General features: G+C 41.6%; 1 protein-coding gene across 1 annotated transcript in view; it reads right to left on the reverse strand.

Annotated features, from left to right (window-relative positions):
* Positions 1 to 1343: 1343 nt before the first annotated feature.
* The window catches only part of STK17A (serine/threonine kinase 17a), a 36430-nt gene continuing 16959 nt past the window's right edge, over positions 1344 to 20814 (reverse strand). The window contains exons 3-7 of the mRNA XM_035026499.1: positions 18832 to 18976; positions 6974 to 7100; positions 3959 to 4007; positions 3694 to 3873; positions 1344 to 2900 (exon numbers count right to left, since the gene is read on the reverse strand). Coding sequence (XP_034882390.1) covers positions 2576 to 2900; positions 3694 to 3873; positions 3959 to 4007; positions 6974 to 7100; positions 18832 to 18976 — 826 coding nt within the window. The 3' untranslated portion in view covers positions 1344 to 2575. The remainder of the gene's footprint in view (positions 2901 to 3693; positions 3874 to 3958; positions 4008 to 6973; positions 7101 to 18831; positions 18977 to 20814) is intronic.

Consider the following 20814-nt stretch of genomic DNA (forward strand, 5'->3'; position numbering starts at 1 on the left):
GTTACTAGGACTGTAACTCAACCTTTATGACGTCCTCTCTATTCAATTTTCTTCCCAACTGAGGTCACTTGTAAAAGTTTGGGAGTTTGCGGTATCTCTTAATTAGCACCCAACCTTCTCTATTAAATTTTCTTCCCAACTGAGTTGACTTGTAAAAGTTTGGGAGTTTGCGGTATCTCTTAATTAGCACCCAACCTTCCCCTGTAACTACGAGGGTGTGGCGTTTTCTCCTACTTTTCATGTGAGAACAACAAAACATTAAAACACCATTTCTGACCAACTGACTAAAACCACTAATACACTTTGCATGTTTCATAAACTTCTCATCAGGTTAAAATACGACAATGTTGAATTTTATTATTATTCAACATGGGCTTATAAATTCTATGAGCAAATTCAATAATACTGGCTTGGGTCTTTGTAAACTTGTTAAAAGAAAACGTGAGCAGCATTAGGTAAGTACAGGGCTACTGGGTAAGTCATTACTGGACAGACTTTATTTGGCCCAATTCTGTGAAGGCTCTTCATGCTCTACTTACATCATCTGAGTCAGAAGATGTCCGTAGACCTTTACAGGCGCTTACAAAAGCCGCTCAGGAGAAGCAGCGAACCGTAGACGGCAAAGCGGCCAGCTACGAGAAAAGAGGTCTTTTTTTTTTTAAACAAATACAGCAACTATATTAAAGGTATTTATTTTGAGTGTAATATAAAATGGCTTACAAAAAAATCTAAATGTTATCTAAATGATTCTGGTTTTAAAATGCGACAAATCTATCGAGTGTGAAAGTGTGTCACTCGAGAGTGGGTATTTTTTTTTCTCACCCCCCCTCCTATTTTTGCCGGAGAGATGTTTACAAAAAGGTGCCTAAACTTGTGTTTCACTCAACTCTTCCAAGACTTACCTGAGGCTTAACATAGTGGTCCTGGGTTTTTCACAGAAAACCCTGCCACTGTGGCAGAATTTCCTCTTCTTCCGTCTACAGCTTGGTTGGAAATGCTGGTTTCCAAGAAACTGTACAAACGAAGCGAACTGACGTCTGGAGCTGCCTCATCAGGTTCAGCTGGTGATGCGTGCACGCCATCGGGGCTCCAACCCCCGCAGGGCAGGGCTGGGGCTGATGACAGACCAGGGGGGTCAGGGTCCCACACACTACACGGCTCACGCGCCACAGCAGGTGGTCAGGGGCTGTCCCGGTCACGGCTCTTGGCACCTGAGAACTCACGCGGCAGAGCGCATCGCGTGAGCCCCCGAGAGCCCCCGCTCGGGGGACAGACCCACTGTATTCACAAGTGCCTTAACGCCCCGAGCCTAATAAAAGGTAAATAAGGACACTACTCAGACGTTTTCGTGTGAGAAGGATATTTAGTTGTTTAAGTTACACGGCGTACACTTGTACGTTTCCACTGTTTAATAGGAATGTATTGTTCACTGTGGGGCCTACATACATCCTAATCAACTTAAATTCTTGTAAGTCTTCTGGGAACGTGGCTGCTCCCCTGATGACAAAGTATCCAAGGTCCAATTTTTTATGAACAAAACAAAGTTTATAAATATTGTGGCTTTTTATAACGTTTCCCAGTATAGTCTGAGGGCACATAAACTCCACAGAAGTGGAGGCTCAATGGCTAGGACGAAGATGCTCCACCTCTTACCCTCTCTGGGGGGTTTTATTAACAAAAACAATGCAACAGCGTCCTTCACTGACCAAAGCAACCACCGTGTTGATCAGATCACACTGACACTTGCAAGTGACCCAAATTAGGTGACAAGCACGTGAGAAGGTGGCATGGGTCCGTCTCCTGAGAGCACGCAGACGGGTAAGGCGTGCTGAGGGAAACGGCGAGAGGTCAGCACTTGGGTTAACCTTGACCTTAAAACCAGAATAGTTTGAGGTGAAAAATCAACACCACTCTTACTAGTGACACTGAAGAAAAAAGAAATTAGCCAGGGCTTTTCACTGATAGGTTACAAGCATTAGGCAAAAACAAGGACGACAGAAGTCGAATCAAGTCAATATAAAGCAGTAATAAAATATAAAAATAAGACATTATCAAACTCTAGCGGATGTTATTCTAGGACTCAAAATTTGGAAGATACCTAATTAAAAAGCTTACTCCCCTCAAAAAATCCAAAGTGAAAAGGTATCAGTTTTAGCAAAGATATCAACATACAAATATGCAGATACAGATACACATGAATACTGCAAAATAGATTTACAAAGATGTTAATTTGGCACTTTTACTTAGATTTTTAAAGAAAGTAAATACAGGTATCTTTGCATAACAAATTCTCATTCTGGAGAAACAAGATTTAGAAACAAAAGGTTCAAACATCTCCCTTCTTAAAAAAATAACATTGACACAGATAAAACTTTACCCGTTAAAACTCCTGGTTGGCAGCTTTATAAATCTGTCTTGATATATCTAACTCCACAAGTTTGACAAAGTTATTTGAGTTTCTATCAGTGATACCTGGTTTATCCACTTTCAGTACATGTACCATTTGGCCAGAAGTCCATAAATAATAATAATGGTTTCAATGTAGAAATCTTAAAGTTCTAAAGGGAAGTACTGCTCAGTAGATAAATTCTCCTGGAATTTCTTGTAGCAAAGGTTCCTCAAATTTAAATCGTTTGGAAATGGCCTTTTGCTCCATTTTCTCTTTTTCAGACTGTCTGCATTGTCCTAAAGTATATGAAGTAAATACAATTAACTCCTCTGTTACAACTGATTCCTCGGTTTCTGGTTTCTGAGTATCTGAATTAATTTCAGGCACAGAATCACCTTCTTGGAGCGCATTTGCTTCTTCTAATGCCCCTTTCACCTTGAAAGAAGGATCCTGAATACTGCTCTCTGTCAACCACGGATGTTTTAGACATTCTTCGGCTGTGGCTCGATCTCTTTAAAAAGAAACACATTTCACCCTTAAGACAAGATAGTTTAAAACTTCAATTACAGAGGCGCCTGGGTGGCTCAGGTAAGCGTCTGCCTTCGGCTCAGGTCATGATCTCAGGGTCCCGGGATGGAGCCCCTCATTGGGCTCCCTGCTCAGCGGGGAGTCTGCTCCTCCCTCTGCCTCTGCCCTCGACTCGTTCTCTCTCTTTCTCAAATAAATACAATCTTAAAAAAATAAAAATAAAAAATAAAACTTCAATTATAAATTAGAGCATATTGGGGGACACCTGGCTGGCTGTCGGGAGAGCGTGCGACTCTTGATCTCAGGGTTGAGTTTGAGCCCCATACTGGGTTGTAGACATTACTTAAAAAATAAAATCTTAAAAATATGTAAGTTAGAGCATAAGGTATATTTATTGTATTATATTTGGGGAAGTATGAAGAGTTGACAAGAATCTTATTGTGATCCCGGAATAAGACTAGAAGTTTTGGCATTTGTGTGCAAATGCCATTCCCACAATGTTGAACAATAGTTTTAAGTAAGATATCTCTGAAAAGCCCTTTTGGAAGACCAAAAACAGATAGACAGTATCTGTCAGACTGAGATGCAGCTCACTGTTTTCTAAGAAACGTTTTCATTTTTGACATTTTCTTTCAACAGATATAATAAGCTCAAGGTTTCATCTAGTTTAATGGCTACATTTTCCTGCCTTCATTTTGGTGTTTCAGTTTAACCTGCTTTTGTTCAGAGCAGATCACTCAAAAATTGACAAAGATCAATATTAACTAAATACTTACTCAGGTTTCTTAACTAAAAGTGTCTTGATGAAGTCAACAGCTGACTCAGACACAACATCAAACTCTTCCTCAGAATAACTTAAACTCATCCGAGAGATGTTTAGGAATGTTTCTTGTTTATTATCACCTAAGAAAGGTGACACTCCAGTGAGCATGACATATGTTAGCACTCCAATGCTCCTAAATTAGAATGAAAATGTAAGAAAAATTAGTATCATACTCATTTCTTGAAACCCATCTGATCAATTTTTCGTAAGTAACTTACCACATATCCGTCGCCATGCTGATAGGATCATAACTAAGAATCTCGGGAGCTAGTATTAGAAACAAGAAAACATTCAGCTGTGTGAAAAAAAATTCCTAATTTGCTCTTTGAAATGAGTATTTTTTTAAAATACTCATCAGAAACTCTATTAAGACACCATCAAGATTTGGGCTAACGTGAAATAACATTTATATAAGTTATTATGAATTACTGTAAAGTCTGACTAGATGTAATTAACTTATTTTCCCACCAGCACCCTCCATTGTTGGGTCTTAATATTTTAAAAAATATCTGAATGCTTAAGTGCTGTAATAGAAACTGACAACTGTGACACCTTCCTCTTCCCATACCCGCTAAAATCAAGCATCCTATCTAACAGATAACTGCTTTTAAATCTTTCTCGATGCCATCCACGACTCTGCTTCCCTACCGCCCCCACCGAGTCCGTGGCACCTTCCCCTCCTGACCTCCACTCATTCCACCTCCCTGATCTGTTCTCCATACTGGAGCCAGAGGGGGCTTATTAAAATGTCTGCCCACTGATAGAAAGTCCGTCAACAGGGTTAAAGAAAAACAGCATTCTCATTTGACATGCACTATACACAAAGACAACAAAGTTGCCTCTGTAGAGTCCTGAAAAACAGCATGCTTTGATAACATTTAACTAAACTGCTGTCACACATAAAGCAATACAAAAGGCATTCTCAAATGTGCAAGAACTTAGGAGAAATTCACGAAAATCCTCCTTGAAAGAAAAACTCACTCATTGATACAATCCAGTCAACCAAATGAGTTTTTTCAAAAGTAGGAAGAAAAGACAGGCAATCAAGTATTGAATCCATTTAAAAACAGATCAAAGACTAAACAACTGTGGTAATTAAAAAAAAGGGGGGGGATGAAGATGTTCTAATCCTAAGAAAAAACAAAACACTCGAGTCACATACTCAACACTGGTTGGGGACCCCCCCCCCCAACACACGACACACAATATGAGGAAGAAAAGGTTGGGAGAAAATGCTAGGTAGGCTAATTTCCTCAACTTCAACCTCTGATACTGAGTTGTGAAACAGAGGTTATGAACATCATTCTAAGGTTTTAAAAGAAACTACTAGGAAATTTAAAATGAAATGCACAGCACCCAAACTACTCGAGGAGAAAGTGAAATAAGAGACCAAAGAGTAAAAGATGCTGGGAGGAGGGAGCAGGAAGTAACAGTAGCTTCCTTTCCTGTGTTTATTATAAGCTGAACATGGATCTAAGAGCTTGACAGAGCAAATCCAGTAAAGCAGTACTATGACAGCCCCATTTTAGGGACAGAGGAATGGGAGGTATAAAGAGATTTCGGGACTGAGGTCACATGCACAGTTGGCAGAGGAAGCAGACGGAGCCCAGACAGATGATTCTGTGAGGAAAACAAGCTGCGAGGCTTACACTCACCTCTGCAAGTGCAGGAAAGAATGAGAGGAGAGGCCCCTTTGTTTTTCTCTATTATATAGTTCTGAATTATTTTTAGTTTTCTTGGATTGGGAATTACTTTTATAATAAAGATAGTTCTGTTTTTTGGAGGGAAAATATAAAGTTCTTGGTAGAAAACAGAATTTACCCAGAGAATAGAAAGCATAAAACATAACAAAACTCCTTCAGGGCAATAACTCCTACAGGGTTCTCAACTCACAGCCCATCATTCCGCTTTCCCTCTCGTTGACAAAGCTCTCAAGCGACCGGCTGAAGGACCCGGGCTTTCCAAGAGGAGGCCCCGTTAAGCCCCATCCTCAAAGCTTACTGAGTGGTCATGACGCGCACTGAAATTTAAGTATTCTAGCCCACGAAAAGCGCATCAACGTTTTGAAGGTGGTTTTCCTGCCCACCGTGCTATCTTTTATTACCTAATTAAGGATCTGTTTCAAATCGTAGGACTTACTTTAAAAGCTTTGAGTTAGATTTTGTCCCATCACTGCCGAACAGCTTTGTTTTCCTCAACCCTATCTGTCCCCTGGAATTGACTCTCCCTTGTAAACGAAGTCCCACCAGAGCTGCCCCAGTCCCGTCTCCCCTCTGAAAGGAGGCCGAGGCTGCCGCACGCCCTAGTCTAGAATGCAGACAGCCTGTCCGTCCACTTCACACCTCTAACCTCAGGTAAATATTCTTCCCTTGGGGCCCAGGCCTTCTCTACAGCCTCCTCACCCGCCTGCCGCCCCCTGGACAACGTCCACACTCGTGTCTATGACCCGGGCAGCCTGGCGTCCGCGCTTCTGGACCTACAGGTCTACACAGCCCTTCCACAGCTACATCGCAGGCCTAGTAATTACGAAGAACTGTTTCATCTCTGAAATTTTAAATGTTAATATTGTAAACTCCTGGTCACAGCCTTTAGATTATTTCACCGCCTTGTTCTGCTTACAGATATCTTTTCTTATTTTTTTTTTTTTAAACCTCATTCAGGCCACGAATCCCTTAGCATCCTGTTGTTCTTCCGGTCTATCAAAAAAGTCATGGTTTACTTATTTTTGTACCAAACCTAAAAGCCACGGTTCATCACTTCAGCTGCTCTTTTACTAGTACCTTCAAGGCATAGCGCTTTTTTCTTTCTTCCAGAAGCTCCCAACCTTGCATTAATCCAACAGAATGCCCTCTGTTTCACAGGGCTTGCCATTACTTTAACAATGTTTATGATGAACTTAAAGTTCTTCAGAGGTCCTTACTTGTTAAATATCCTCCCACCTTCAGATAACCTGGTATCCTACACTTTGTTAAGGAAAATCCTCTTTGATTCCTCTTAGAAGCAATCCCTTCAAATTCTCTTGATTCCCTTCAGGAAAGGGATCATCAGTTTGGTACTTTACTCTTTAATGTTAACCATTTTTAAATTTTTATACAAAAGAAGGGCTCTCTGATGGCAGAATTTTAACACAGCAGATGGCTGGCCCCACTATTCCCACGCCACAGGTGAGTTCCCTAACGAAGACGATGCTTGACCCCAAACACAGAACATAACCCACTCTTACGAGTACTTACCCACATATTCAGGAGTACCCATAATTTCTCGGAGCTCTTCACTGTTCTTCATTATTCTTGAAAGACCAAAATCAACTATCTTAATGTCACCCAGTGGAGATTCACTTGTCAGCAGAATATTCTGAGGCTAAAAAAATAATACAGAAAGAGCAAGTAGCCCTTAAAACACATACAGCTTGCCTGTGAAACTAAGATTGACAAATTTAACAGTAAGCAGTCATTCATTAAACAAGTATTTTTACAATATATTTACGATGTGTAAGACAACAGGCCTTACACAGTCTCTTCCCTTATACTGGCTCCTGCTCAGCACAGAAATGTGCATCTACCCCATCTTAAAAACAAAACCAAGCCACTCATACAAAAATATCCTCTAAGACTCTGCATTTCTTTCTAGCCAACACACTCACTCCCTGCTACTCCCTCAAAGCTCAGCTTCTAGAAGGCACGGTCTTGTACACTTGCGAGCACTTCTCAGTGCAGCTGAATCTGGATTTTGCCCCCTCTCTTAGATCTAGCTGTTCTCAATAAGATCGCAAAATCTTTAATAATCAAAGACCCACCAAATCTAATGAATGTCTTTCAAGGCACCATTTTGTAGGCACTGACTGCTGTATAATTTGGCCTGGCAAACCACCCTTCTATGTGCTCTTGGATACTTTCCTCCTCGAGAGCTCTCTCACCATTTTCTCGAGATTTTTTTCCTTTTTCCCTCCTTTTAAATATTGCTGTGACCCCAGATCTCTCGCTGGCTGGCCTCTACTATCTCATCTACTATCAAAGCTTCAACCACCACTTACTTGCTGATGACTTCCATCCTGAGCCCTTCGCTGACTCATAGATCCAATTAAAATCAGATCTTTTCATTTGGCTGAAATGGGCCACACTTTCAACTCCCACTAATGAGCAAGGCCATCAGTTCAGTAAACAGCTCAGGCAAGGGCTCTTCCTTCGACCCCACCGACCCCACGCCTCTCCTTCTATACTCCCAATGTCAATGCCCAGGTCAGGCACTTGGGGGAATCCTCCTAAAGTATTCTGTCTCCTTCCTTTTCAACCATGTCTCAACCTAGTGAAGTCACCGGCATGCCAATGCTATGTCCTAAATCTCAAAACCCCCACTGCTTCAAGTTTGGGCTTTCATCATTTCTTACCTGGACCACTACCCTCCTGCCTCTAGTTTTCCCCCACCTTCAACCCACCCTTCACTGTACAGTGATCTTGCCATAATGTAAGTCTGATGATGATCCTCACCAATGGACACACTCTCAAATGGGACGTATCTGAGGACAGGCCAAGAGAGAGCTACCCAAGGCCACAGAATCAATAAGGTTCATCTTCCTGGGGTCATTTTTTTCTTTTACCCAAATAACCTAAGGCACTTTTACATAAAAAGTCAAACATATATTATGCACTAGAATATAAAATTCATTTCCATTTTTTAAAATAAAATGACCTTTGAAAGAAAAGTTTATGTTGCTTCAGAAAGGGTCTGTACTTACTGTCTTCTGCCATTAAGAATATTTCCAAAGATAAACTGAGAACCACTGGTACCAATAAAGTATAAATACCTCACTACAGCACCCCAGATGTTTTTATGATCTGGCTTCCGCCTCCTCTTCACGATTAACTTCCTGCCCCCATCCCACAGGCAATCTGCGTTCCAATTCCAACAAGCTATAATCCCTACACAAGACATGCACGCCCATGTCTCACACCTTTGCCTTCTGTATTCCCTCTGCTCAGGAAGCCCTCTCCCCTTCTCTGCCTGGCAAATTTAGTTTCATCGTTCACTCCATCCACGGCAGGTCTCAACAAAGCACTGGTGCCTCAAGAAAGCCTTCTGTGACGCCCCCTCTGGCCCTCCAGGGAGGGTCTGATGCCTGCCCCCTCTCTCTACTCCACAACATCTTGTACATGACAGACCTGTTCCACTGTTGGGTTATTGTATCTTCCTGTCCCCTCCGTCACACTGTGGTTCTCCCGCCAGAGGTTTACAATGAACGCTAGCACTGCCTTTCCTTCCACGCATATCCAACCCCTCCATCTGACTTCTGTCTCCTCCTCCCTCTGCCGCAGGTCACTAGGTCACTGCGATCTAATGACCTGATTCCACGCTTTCCCGACCACCACCTTAGCAGTGCCTGACACTGTGGCTGCTCGTTCCTTGTTTATAGACGCTTTTTCTCTTGGCTTCCACAACAAACCACTATCCTGGTTTTCCTCCTAACTCTCTGGCTACTGCTTCTGTCTCCTTTGTTGGTTCATCTTCCTTTAGCAGGCCCACTCAGTGGGTTTCCCACGGCCTGATCTTGAGGCTCTTCGCTCTTTACACGCCACACTCTCACCTGACACAGTGTATCTGCACCCAGGACTTAATTATCACCTAGACATTATGAGTCACAGATTTTTATCTCTGGCTCAGACCTCTTCAACCAACTGCTTACCTAACCTCTCCCCTTTGATGTCTCACAGCTACTCAAATTCAGCATGCCCAAACCAGACTATTTTCCCTCCCGAATCAGATTCCCCGTATGCCAATGACTGTCACCTCAGGGAATGCCACTCTCACCCAGCAAGGTAGAAGAAAACACCAAGAATCACCTTGGTCATTCCTCTCTCCCCACTTTCTCCTCATTTAGCTAAGGTTTCACTACATCCTACTGAGTTTAAATCACAAATGTAAGCATTTCTAGACTTTATTTCTCTCCAACTATAGAACACCCATTCAAGGTACCATCAGTTTTGTGCTCAATTGCCACAGCCTCTAAATGGTTTGCTAGGCTCTATTTTGCCCATACTGTAGACAGAAGGATCTTTTGCACCATATAAATCCGATCTGTCACCCCCCTGCCTAAACCCTTCAGTAGCTTCCCATTAGTCTTAACTTCCAAACACCTTAACGGGGCATACAAACCCCGGCTGGTTCGAGCTCCTGCCTGGCTCTCCAGACTCATCATAAACCTGTTCCCCTTGGCTCGGCGACAGTGGAGACCGTCTCAGCAGACACTGTTCAGTCTCTCCTACCTGCCATGCTCGCTCTCTCACAACAGTTATCTTTGTGTACTCTTTCCCCCATTCTTCTTCGCCTAGAGTCAGCTTGCTGAGAAGACCTAGGATGGCAGTGAAGAAGCTTCTAACAACGTTCAACAGTGAAGAGCTGCAATATGAAACAGGAAGTTGAGGTCTAGGTGGTCCCTCTCTTTTAAAAGGGTTACTGTCAACCCAACCATCCATCCTGCTCTTCTCTATTATGAAAACGCTTGTAGGCTGCCCAAAGTCTGGATTCAGACACACAGAAGGAAGACTGTGGCTCCACGCGTCACACAGCACTGGGCACGGTGACAGCACCGGGATCAGGGCCAGCCCACAGGAGGCACACAGAAGGTGCTGCTTGAATGGAAGGGACATAACTGACTATAAAAAAGAATCCTAAAATGTCTACTTCGTGTCCGCAGTGGAGGCACTGTAAATCGGAGCAACCACAAGTCTCTAGTGACAGTTCGTCATCAGAAGAGAAAACAGAGGGGAGGACCATCAGGCTCGACAAGTGCTGCCGTGGACAAAGCACTCAGGCAATCAATAAATAAGAGGGAATAATGCAGCCTTGGAGAATTATACAGGAGGAGAGTGAGCAGGCCCTGGAGAAGAGAAAGGTTTCTGTCGCTTATTCAAAAAAATTGTATTGACTGCCTACTGGGAAAATAACAGAAAAGAAGACGTTAAGTCCCATGTTCTTTTTGGAGCCTTACATTCCCATGGGGACAAGCAAGTGCGAATAAGTAGTAACTCCTCGGGTGCTCTGAAGCACTAAGGAGAACTGGGAGTAGGGAAATGGATGAGAGAGTGTCTGCTGGGTGTCGTCTGTGTGCATGTGTGTGTGATGTTCACCGTAGTCAGGGAAGGTTCCTCTGAGGAGGCGGTATTGGAGCCATGAAGGAGCCAGTCACGGCAGAATACTTTGGGGCTGGGGTGGGCAGGGAGCATCCCAGAGAGAGGAAAGACCTCGCCAGAGGCAAGGACAAGCTACGAGTGGAGGAACTGCAAACTGGAGGACAGCACGAAGGTGGAAGGGACAAGTGGGGTGGCAGGCACAAGACTGGTAAGCAAATGGGGGGGGAGGAACGGGAATCGGAGGGCTTTGTGAGCCATTCTGGAAGAACTGGCAGAAGGCAGACCAGAGGGGAGGACAAGAGGACATTCCAGGGAAAGAACAGGCCACACGCCAAAGTATACACAGGTGAGCTAATATACAGCATGATGTGTGCGAGGGGTTATCAAATACAAGAACAGGTCTTTGAAGAATGTGCCTCTACCCTGTTTTTAAAGTCTTGAAAGGGAGAGAGAGACAGAGTGCGGAAGCTATGATGAAGCATGGAATAAAAAAAAAAAGAAGACGACACGTTACACATTACAGTGGCAAAATCCACAGCCCACTGTGACTGATGCTGTGTAGAAGCAGGAACAATAAGGTGCTTTCATCAGTGACTAATACAGTCAGGTCAGCAAGCGAAGACCATTGGTTCGATTCGGATTCTCAGACCCAGAATCTGAGGTGCCTGCAGAACCGCCCAGGACAGTTGGAAATTCAGTCTGGAGAGAATACAAGGCTGAGGATACTGCTCTGGAGGACAAGGACACAGAGGCAAGACTAAAACCATGGAAGTAAACGAGAGGAAGAGAAGTGGCCAAGATGAGTTTTGGCCGGTAACTACATCTATAACGGAAAGCAACAAGAGTGACGAGGGCGCTCAGAAATAGTCTGAGAAGTGAGGCTAAGGACCTAGGCACCATGTTGTAGTAAGAAAGTCAGGAAGGAAAGGGTCAAACAGGACACGGGGAAGAATGAGGACCAAGAAGAGGCCACTGAATACAGCAAATAAACCACCTCTGAAAGACTTCTGAAGAAGTAATTCTTAGTAAAACCGTGCGAGAAAAACCTAGATTATAATAGGTTGAAAAATAAGTTGAGAGGCTAAGTGATCTTTATATTACACGTCATTCTGGCTTAATTATCTGTGGATGTCCTCAAACCAGTGCTGTCCTATGGAAAGGTAATGCAAGTCACAGAAAATAATTTAAAATTTTCTAGTAGACATATTATAAAAAATAACATGAAACAGGTGAAACTAATTTTAATATTTCTTTAATTCAATATGTAATATGTAAAATGTAAAATTATTGAGCTATTTTACTTTTTCCCCCCCATACTAAGTCCTTGAAATCTGGCATGGAGTTCACACTTTGAGCACATCTCTGTTCTCAAGGGCTCAACAGCCACAAACGGCCAGTGTTACTGGATTGAACAGTGCAGCTATAAACTCCCTTAGTTCAAAAAAAACAAAAAAAAATCCAAATGATACCCTAATAAATGTTCAGGAAATTCTTAACATCTCTTGCATAATGTCCTAATTTGTTACCACTATACAATTATGGAATGGTAGTTCATCTTGAAAACTTACTCATAAAAACTCAGACTTTCTGTCTAAAGTGAAAACCACCACCCTGTGGCTCAGTGTAATCTGTAATTTTGTACAAAAAACTGTTTTCTTAATCATAGAAAGTTCTGGCTACAGTAAAACTTAGAACTGAACAGAAAGACAAAAACAACCAATTGCTGTCACTACAGAAGTCTGCACTGCAGCGGTGAGCTAAATTGTTATAAATTAATCCAAACCAGATAAAGCACCCCTCCTGCCACAAACGCAGAAGGGTTGAAAATGCGCAACTGATCAGTGTTAGAATCAATTTCTCTTCTCAATGATAAAATAAAGAGAGGTTTTGGTAATGTGTATAAACAAACTCCATTATAAAGCTATATTCTCTTTGTTAATTGGCTTCTAGCTATATCTTCAGGAAAAAACCTAGGATTAGGAGTCCCAAGACTTCTCAAGGCAATTTTAGTGTTACTACATTAATGAAATCCTATAGTAAAATCAAACGTCATTATTCAGACAAATTAGATAAGTGAAGTTGCCTCTGTGATATATATTCATCACTGAACATGTTTTGCCCTTCCCAGTACCTAAAAAATTCCGAGAGAAATATTGCTAAGTGGAAATCTTCACCACATCATGAGGGCCGTCTGTGATTACTACAACATGCACAGTCTGTATATGGTCTTAAATACCATTTGTTCCCTTAAAATAGCGGAAATGTTTTCCCCTTACATTTTGTTTACACTGTACACTCCCTGGGAAATGCTTTCTTTAGTAATCATGTAAAACCTAGTTGGTGTGGTGGTAATGTAGTAAATTCTAAATTAATGTGATCAAATTATTAAAATGTTACTGTGTCTGAAATCTAGGCCCCGTCACTTGCATCATCTACCAAAGTGAGAGACATTAAATAGATGACAGAGGGACTGCTAGGAAATAACATAGCTCACAATCAGAGCTCTTTTCATGGGATTTCACAGGTAATGCTTCTTACGCAGCTTCTGCCAACTGTGCCCTGGTGTGACCACAGATACGTTTCAGAAACAGACCGTACTCTTCTAAATAAAACATAAGTACAATCACAGGACTATAATCCGTCAGTCTTTGATGGCAAAATATACCCACTTCAAGGAAGTGAAGCATCTGTGCTGAAAACAAAGAAAAGTACACCGGCATTACAGCTTAGTTAGACCTCCTTTCTAGGGAATCCAGTTCATGATAAAGAAGTTGTGGCTCGGGGCGCCTGGGTGGCTCAGACGGTTGGGCATCTGCCTTCGGCTCAGGTCATGATCCCGGGGTACTGGGATCAAGCCCCGTGTCAGGCTCCCTGCTTGGTGGGGAACCTGCTTCTCCCTCTCCCTCTGCCTGCTTCTTCCCCAGCTTGTACACCCTCTCTCTGTCAAAAATAAATAAAATCTTAAAAAAAAAAAAAAAAAAGAAGTTGTGGCTCATGATACCTAATTCTGTTGAGGATGCATGAAATCCAGGTGGTAAGAGAAAACAAGAAGGTCAATGGAGAGACAATGACAGTGGAAGAAACAGGAAACACACAAACTGTCCTCAAACAGACAAAGGCCGTAGGGAGATCTTTGTAAAATCGTATTTCTCTGCTTCATCGGGAAATCCTTTCTTCCTATATATATAGCCCACTGAACAGTCACTGAACAATCACCCCGGGATAAGATCACTGTAAAGTTGAGGCTACCTTGCTTAATTAGCCTTAAGGTACCATGAACAAAATTTTCAGGAACATTTTTATCAGGCAATGAAAATTCAAGTGGATTTTTTAATTTATTAACACCCAGGTACAGAAAGAGGTTAATACTACTGTCCAACTTAGTTTGGGAGTCTGTTTAGAAATGTCACCCCTCTTTCAAGTAATACACTGATGCTCAAACTGTCAGTGACCAACTTAAATCTCAAAAGGGAAAGTTCCAGCTCCTAGTTCCTGGTCTGCTCCCCTGCTTCTCATCATATACATGTAACAGGGTGGACAAGCTAATGACTGAGTACCTAGCACAGAACTGCTAAAAGATCTAACCAACAAAGAGACTGGATTTCTGTGTGTTCTTTCTGGTCAAGTCCATCCCTGACTGAAGTAAAAGCAGGCCACTATGCCAATGACTAAGTCACCAACTGAGATTATTTTGAGGCTTTTAGCTCTGTCCTGACTTTGGTAGAGTTATTGTTTCTCAGATTTGTCAATCCTGCCACGATGTACATGAAATAAATGGGCTTTCCCTTAATCACAGTTTAGTGTCTTTTCTATTTTTGTAGTCCTCTAAACAGTCCAAGATCCGCATCTGCTACCGCTCAAAGCATTTGCCATGTTCAATTTAAGATATCTGGCTGAGAGTCATCAGTGAATCAGTCTTTTGGCAAACTGCCCATCTGGGGTCTGACCTGAAACCAAGTAGCATATTTCCCATTGTGACAATTATCTCTTTTATAGGAGCAACTACAATAGTTATTCTAACTTCTAACTACTTCTTGTCTCTGGGAGAAGAATTTCCCATTTTAACCATAATGGGAGAATAAAGAGTCTACTAACTCAAAGTTACCCTAGACATGGGGATTGTCAATTTGCACAGAATTAAAACTTTAGGAAACATATTTAGCTTTGTAGCTTCCCAGCTCTTATGGAGACTCAAGAGTCAACATTATAAGCATAAACTGTCACGGGGCAGACGGCTATTAAAAGGTGTGGGACAGGAGACTCTCTGTCCAGACTCAGAGAGGTCACAGAAAGTCAACTGGAGAGGACCTTGCGGTAAAAATCATTCCCATCTGCACGGCTGCCACACCAACTCCGTCTGCAACCTTCCCCCTTCAGCGGTTCACATAGGGACACATGTGACTGCACCTGTGACCACTATGAGGCAGAGGGACGGCTGAGAACTCACCAGGCCACCCAGTCTTCTAGCTCCTCTGGGCCTAGGACATATGAAGAGTCCAGGGTCTAACATCAAAGGCCCATCATCAAAGCCTCTATTAAATCCAGAAAGAATTTTACACCAAGTGTACTCGGGAGAAAGGAATATGATTTATACTGAGGGTACTGGGGAGAAGGGGATATAATTTCCTTGAGTAAATACAGAGTTAATTTTCACCTTCAGCTGCTTTCAAGTAACATCAAAGACCCATGACACATGGTGCTGGCAACCTGTCTGACCTGCTACTTAATTAGTTCCTGAATAATAGTTAAAGGTTGAGCTGTCATAAATCGAAAGCGTATTTCCTATAAGTGCAATGTTATTTAAATTGGGGTTCATTCCTGGAAGTCCTTTTTACATCACAAAACTAGCAAAACATCATAAAAAATAAATATAGGACTTTCTAAAGTTAAGTGTGTAAAACCCAACATAAAAAAAAAAAAAGCTCAGTACAAACATTACTTGTGGGAACTCTTCTGCATGGCTGACACTAACTGAGTCTTCTTAAAGTCTGAGTCCACTGAAGTCTGGACTGCAGAGACCATCTCTTCCGGCTGGCTAAGTGTCCCCGAGGGAGGCAGAGATGGGTATTTCTTTCTTTTTTTTTTTTTTTCTTTTTTTTATTCTTATGTTAATCCCCATACATTACATCATTAGTTTTAGATGAAGTGTTCCATGATTCATTGTTTGTGCATAACAGCCAGTGCTCCATGCAGAACGTGCCTTCTTTAATACCCATCATCAGGCCAACCCATCCTCCCACCCCCCTCCCCTCTAGAACCCTGTTTGTTTTTCAGAGTCCATCATCTCTCATGGTTCGTCTACCCATCCGATTTCCCGAGATGGGTATTTCTTGTAGTAAGGATCTTTGAATTTCGAAGCATATGACAGACTCAAGGGAAAAAAACAAAGGCCCAGTTCCCTCAGCTAGCTGTGAGGGTTTTACCTAGGTGACCTCTACAGCCACTTCAGCTTTCACATCCTGGGACTCCACTCACATGACCACACGTGCCTTCCAAAAATGCCACTTCACCTACCACAGTCTACAGTGTTCTAACCATGCGTTTTAGCCACTGTATTAAAAAATTAATATCCTTGAGAAAAATATCTGTTTACAAGACGAATGTAAACTGGCATTTTTCAGAAAAGAACAAGAAAGTTTCCAAATTGTTTTCTTTCCCCAGTATTTTTCTGTACGAAACTAGTATTTGAAGGAATACCTATTGCCCTTCTACCTTATTTCAGATGGACTTTTATCAAGTTTACTTTAGGAGTCAGCCTCCGAAGTACACACTATACATTCCTGTACACTCTTCCTTGAGCGTGTCCTTCATGCAGTGAAGATTAAACACTGCTATTCACGCTGTGGGATATCTTTTTTTTTTTTTTAAATAAAATAAACCTTTATTATGTGAAACATAGTCTCCTTCTGTCTCAGTCTGCTTGGCTAGCCTGCTATAACAAAATTCCATAAACTGTGTGGCTTAAGCAACTGACATTTATTGCTCTTAGATCTGGAGGTTGGGAAGTCCAAGATCAAGGTGACAGCAGATTATCTGATTCTTAGCGAGGGCTCGCTTCCTTTCTTATAGACGGCCACCTTCTTGCTGTATCTTCACGTGGCAGTGAGAAAGGGAGCTCTGCTGTCTCTTCCTCTTCTTACGAGAGCACTGATCCCATCATGGGGGCTCCACCTTCCTGACCTCATCTAAATCTATTTGCTTCTCAAGGCTCTCCCCCTCCTAAGACCATAATGCGGAGGGTTAGGGCCTCGTGTGCTGTGGGCTATCTACTGGGTGTCCCAGCGCACCTGACTGCAGCAGTTCTCAAAATGGTGCCTGGACCCCAAGTACCAGTCTCCCATGGCCCTACTGTGAATCAGAAACTCTGGAACTGGGGCCTAGCCTTTGCTTTAACAAGCCTCTCCTGGTGATCCTGATCCCTGTCACAGCCGGAGAGCCACTGCCGTGAGCGTCTCCTTTCTGCCAGAAGGCAAACTACAGCAGGAGTCAAGATAGATTGGCAGATGCTGAGTAAAATGAAGCTGCGGAAGTCCAGGAGAGGAAAGCCTTTTTTGGGTCCAGGGGTCCAGTCTCCTCAGGTTACCTTCCTTCTTTAACCCTATCTCCTCTGGCTGAGAAAGAACCGGAGTCACTGGTGTGTTCCTTGAGGAATGTGTCCTTTCCCCACAGCCGTACCTGGACTCAATATGGAAGCAACCATCAACAGGGATCTTAGACTCCTCTCCCCCAGATGCCTGAAGGAATCTGCTAAGGATACTTGTCGTGGGCATTCACTGTCTGTCTCCTGAGCACCCACCCACCCTCTGTTCTTCTAGAAACAGAACTGGTCTGAGAATCCAACCCTTCCCCACTCTTGGTCCGAAAAACAAGTGGGATGGGAGAAGGAATTTACCCCTCCAGGGTTAGAGCAAATGACACTGGTCATGCTGGCCTGGCCAGTCAGAACCCTGCACCATCCCCCCTGCACACTTCTTAGTTCCGGATCAATCGAAGTTGGTTTGGTGACAGTGAATCTCAGGACTTCTGAAAGAGCTAATAAAAGTAGAACCTGACTCTTTCCTGCTGCATCTCTGGACAATTCCAAGGCTAAAATGGCGGCATCTAACTTACCGTCTTCTTGCCATTTTGAGAAGGCAGAGCTGGAGACTGAAGAAAAACCAACTACTTGTAATATCTGAATCAATGAATAGTGTCATACCTTAAGTTAGAATTATACCTGGACTTTTTAGCCAATAAAATTTCCTTTTTTGCTTCCCCGACTCTCAGCCAGCATTCTGATTACCTGAAAGCATCATAACTGATATGCTGCCCTTTGTGTATTCTTTCTTCCCTCCTCCCTTTCCTTCTTTGATAATTTTAAATTCTGTATCTACCTGCCTTGAATCTCTTTAGTTCTCTATTTTATTTATTGCTGCCTGCCTAATTTTCTACAACACTGTTTTTCAGATATTCCTGCTAAAAGGTCATCTTCCTCTTCATGACATTCGAAACCCCTAGAATCTGGCCTTTTCTCAATTGTCAATATCTCCTATTTCATTTCTCAATTCCAGTGACGCTATTCCATTTATGTTTGCCCAGCAAGTTTTCCTAACTCTTGTGATAGAATTTTATCTTCTATTTTCTACATTCCTGTATTTTCTCTATCTAAATCCTAATTTTTTAAGGTCTAGCTTAAACCCTGTCTCTTATCGGGAAGAGTTCACCTATCCTACCAATATCCTCTAAGCTTCATTTTTTGGGGCAATGTATTATTATTTACCTTTCTATGTACACACATGTACTTTACCTCCTTGATAAAACTAACTGGCAAGAGGATAAGAATAGACTCAACCTTTATTTCCGTATTACCTTATAAAACACACAAACTTGTGTTTTAAATGTTTGAATTAATCACTGCTAAATACTTTAGACCTGGAGGGTCATTCTCTAGCCATTTCAAAACTGTAAAGTAATTCAGATCTTACCTTCAAGTCAAGATGAACTACATCATGAGCATGTAAAAAGTGGACACCTTCTAATATCTGCCTCATGAGTCTTTGAACATCCTTTTCTTTAAAGGCTTCTTCTCTGTCTGCAACACACTGGTCAAAGATTTCACCCCCAGCAGCACTAGAGAAGGACAGAAGCACGCTTTAATTATAAAGGGAAAGGGCTCATAAAAAATATTTAGCCTTTTTTTGTTCTTAATATTTTACACATTAAGTATCTTTATTTAGATAAACTATAATTTGAGTGTGTGTAAATGTCTGTCTACTTGCCTAAATCCATTTTTCTTTTTTAAATAAAAATATGAAGCTTCTAATATGAGGTAAGATTAACATTTCCAAAGCTAAATAAAAACATCACTTTAAGAACTTCAAGAATTAAACTTTAATAGTAAAATATATTAACATACTTTCAAGTGAAAATTTCTCTTTTTAAGATTTTATTTATTTATTTGAGAGACAGAGAGATAACGAGAGAGAGAGAGAGAGCATGAGCAGGGAGGAGAGGGAGAAACAAAACCCCTTTAAAGGACATTTACTTTCTTCCTAATTATTCACAATTATAAACAATGTTGTGATGAGAAGGCACATCACAGTTTCTCACACATTTGTTCATGTGCCAAGAGCTCCCAAGTGTAGACACCTAGAACGAACCAGCTGGAGTGAAGGGAATGTGCATTTAAAATTTTAATAGGAAGAGCCTATCCTCACCAAAAGTGCAATACTGATTTCAACTTTCTTCTAACCTCTGAGCAAAGCATCTCAGTTTGTTTGTTTTCCTCCAAATAATTTTGCCAATAAGAGGAAAAAAAATAATCAACATTTAAAAATTTTTATTTCTCTTTGGCAGAAAGTCCATACTTAAACACTTTGTTCATACCATAAATGACAGCTCATGTCATATCTCAAAATTTCTTGTATGTGTTTAAAAAAAAAATAGACTGGGTTGCTTTCATAAAGTTGTTACAAAATTGACATGAAATATATAACTCCAAACAGCCATGCTGCTCTCAGACCAGAGCTACTTATTAATTTCCTTTCAGTATGATAATTTAGTTCTTTTTTTCTTTCCTTTTCTGTTAAGCAACCTATTTCCAAATTCTGCCCATATAAGGAAAGACAATTTGTCACCAAAATTAGATAAGAACATATTTAAGTTTAGCTGAACAGTTGCAGGTGATCATTGGCTGATAAGGTTTTCATTTTGGCTAAACCTATACAACTGATTTTTTATTATATTTTGATTATAGTATTAAGAAACAAATATGGGGGCGCCTGGGTGGCTCAGTCGTTAAGCGTCTGCCTTCGGCTCAGGTCATGATCCCAGGATCCTGGGATCAAGCCCCGCATTGGGCTCCCTGCTCCTTGGGAAGCCTGCTTCTCCCTCTCCCGCTCCTCCTGCTTGTGTTCCCTCTCTCGCTGTGTCTCTCTCTATCAAATAAATAAATAAAATCTTTAAAAAAAAAAAAAAGAAACAAATATGAAAGCATTAAAATCATTTTTATGTATTTAACTGTAAAATGCCCATCACATATTCAGGCACGGTTAAAGTAATATACAAGTCATAAGAAAAGAAATGGTGAACATTCACAACATAATTACAGAGTAAATTAATTGCAGCCTGCCAATACCGTATACTGTTAATATGGATTTGATGACCTAAAGCAAAAGTCAGTATGAGCTGGGTCAACTCAGTCCCAAGCAGCTAGAGATACACCAGGACGTAACATATGGCCCTCTGCACGCACACACCACAATTTGCCAGTTACAACTCAGAACTGTCCGTGTTCCTCAACTAAAACAAAGAACTGTATCTTGGTTGAAGAAAGTCTCCCAGCAATGTCTCTCAGCTCATTACCACCATTCACAATAAAATTCAATAAAGGTCCATTTACGTAAGTGAGAAGATTTATTTACTTAAACTTTAAGAGCAATTTATTATAACTTCTTTCCACTATAAGG

The sequence above is a fragment of the Mirounga leonina genome, unplaced genomic scaffold (genome assembly GCF_011800145.1).
Source record: "Mirounga leonina isolate KUSES-001 unplaced genomic scaffold, KU_Mleo_1.0 Mir_199, whole genome shotgun sequence".
NCBI classification, from domain to species: domain Eukaryota; kingdom Metazoa; phylum Chordata; class Mammalia; order Carnivora; family Phocidae; genus Mirounga; species Mirounga leonina.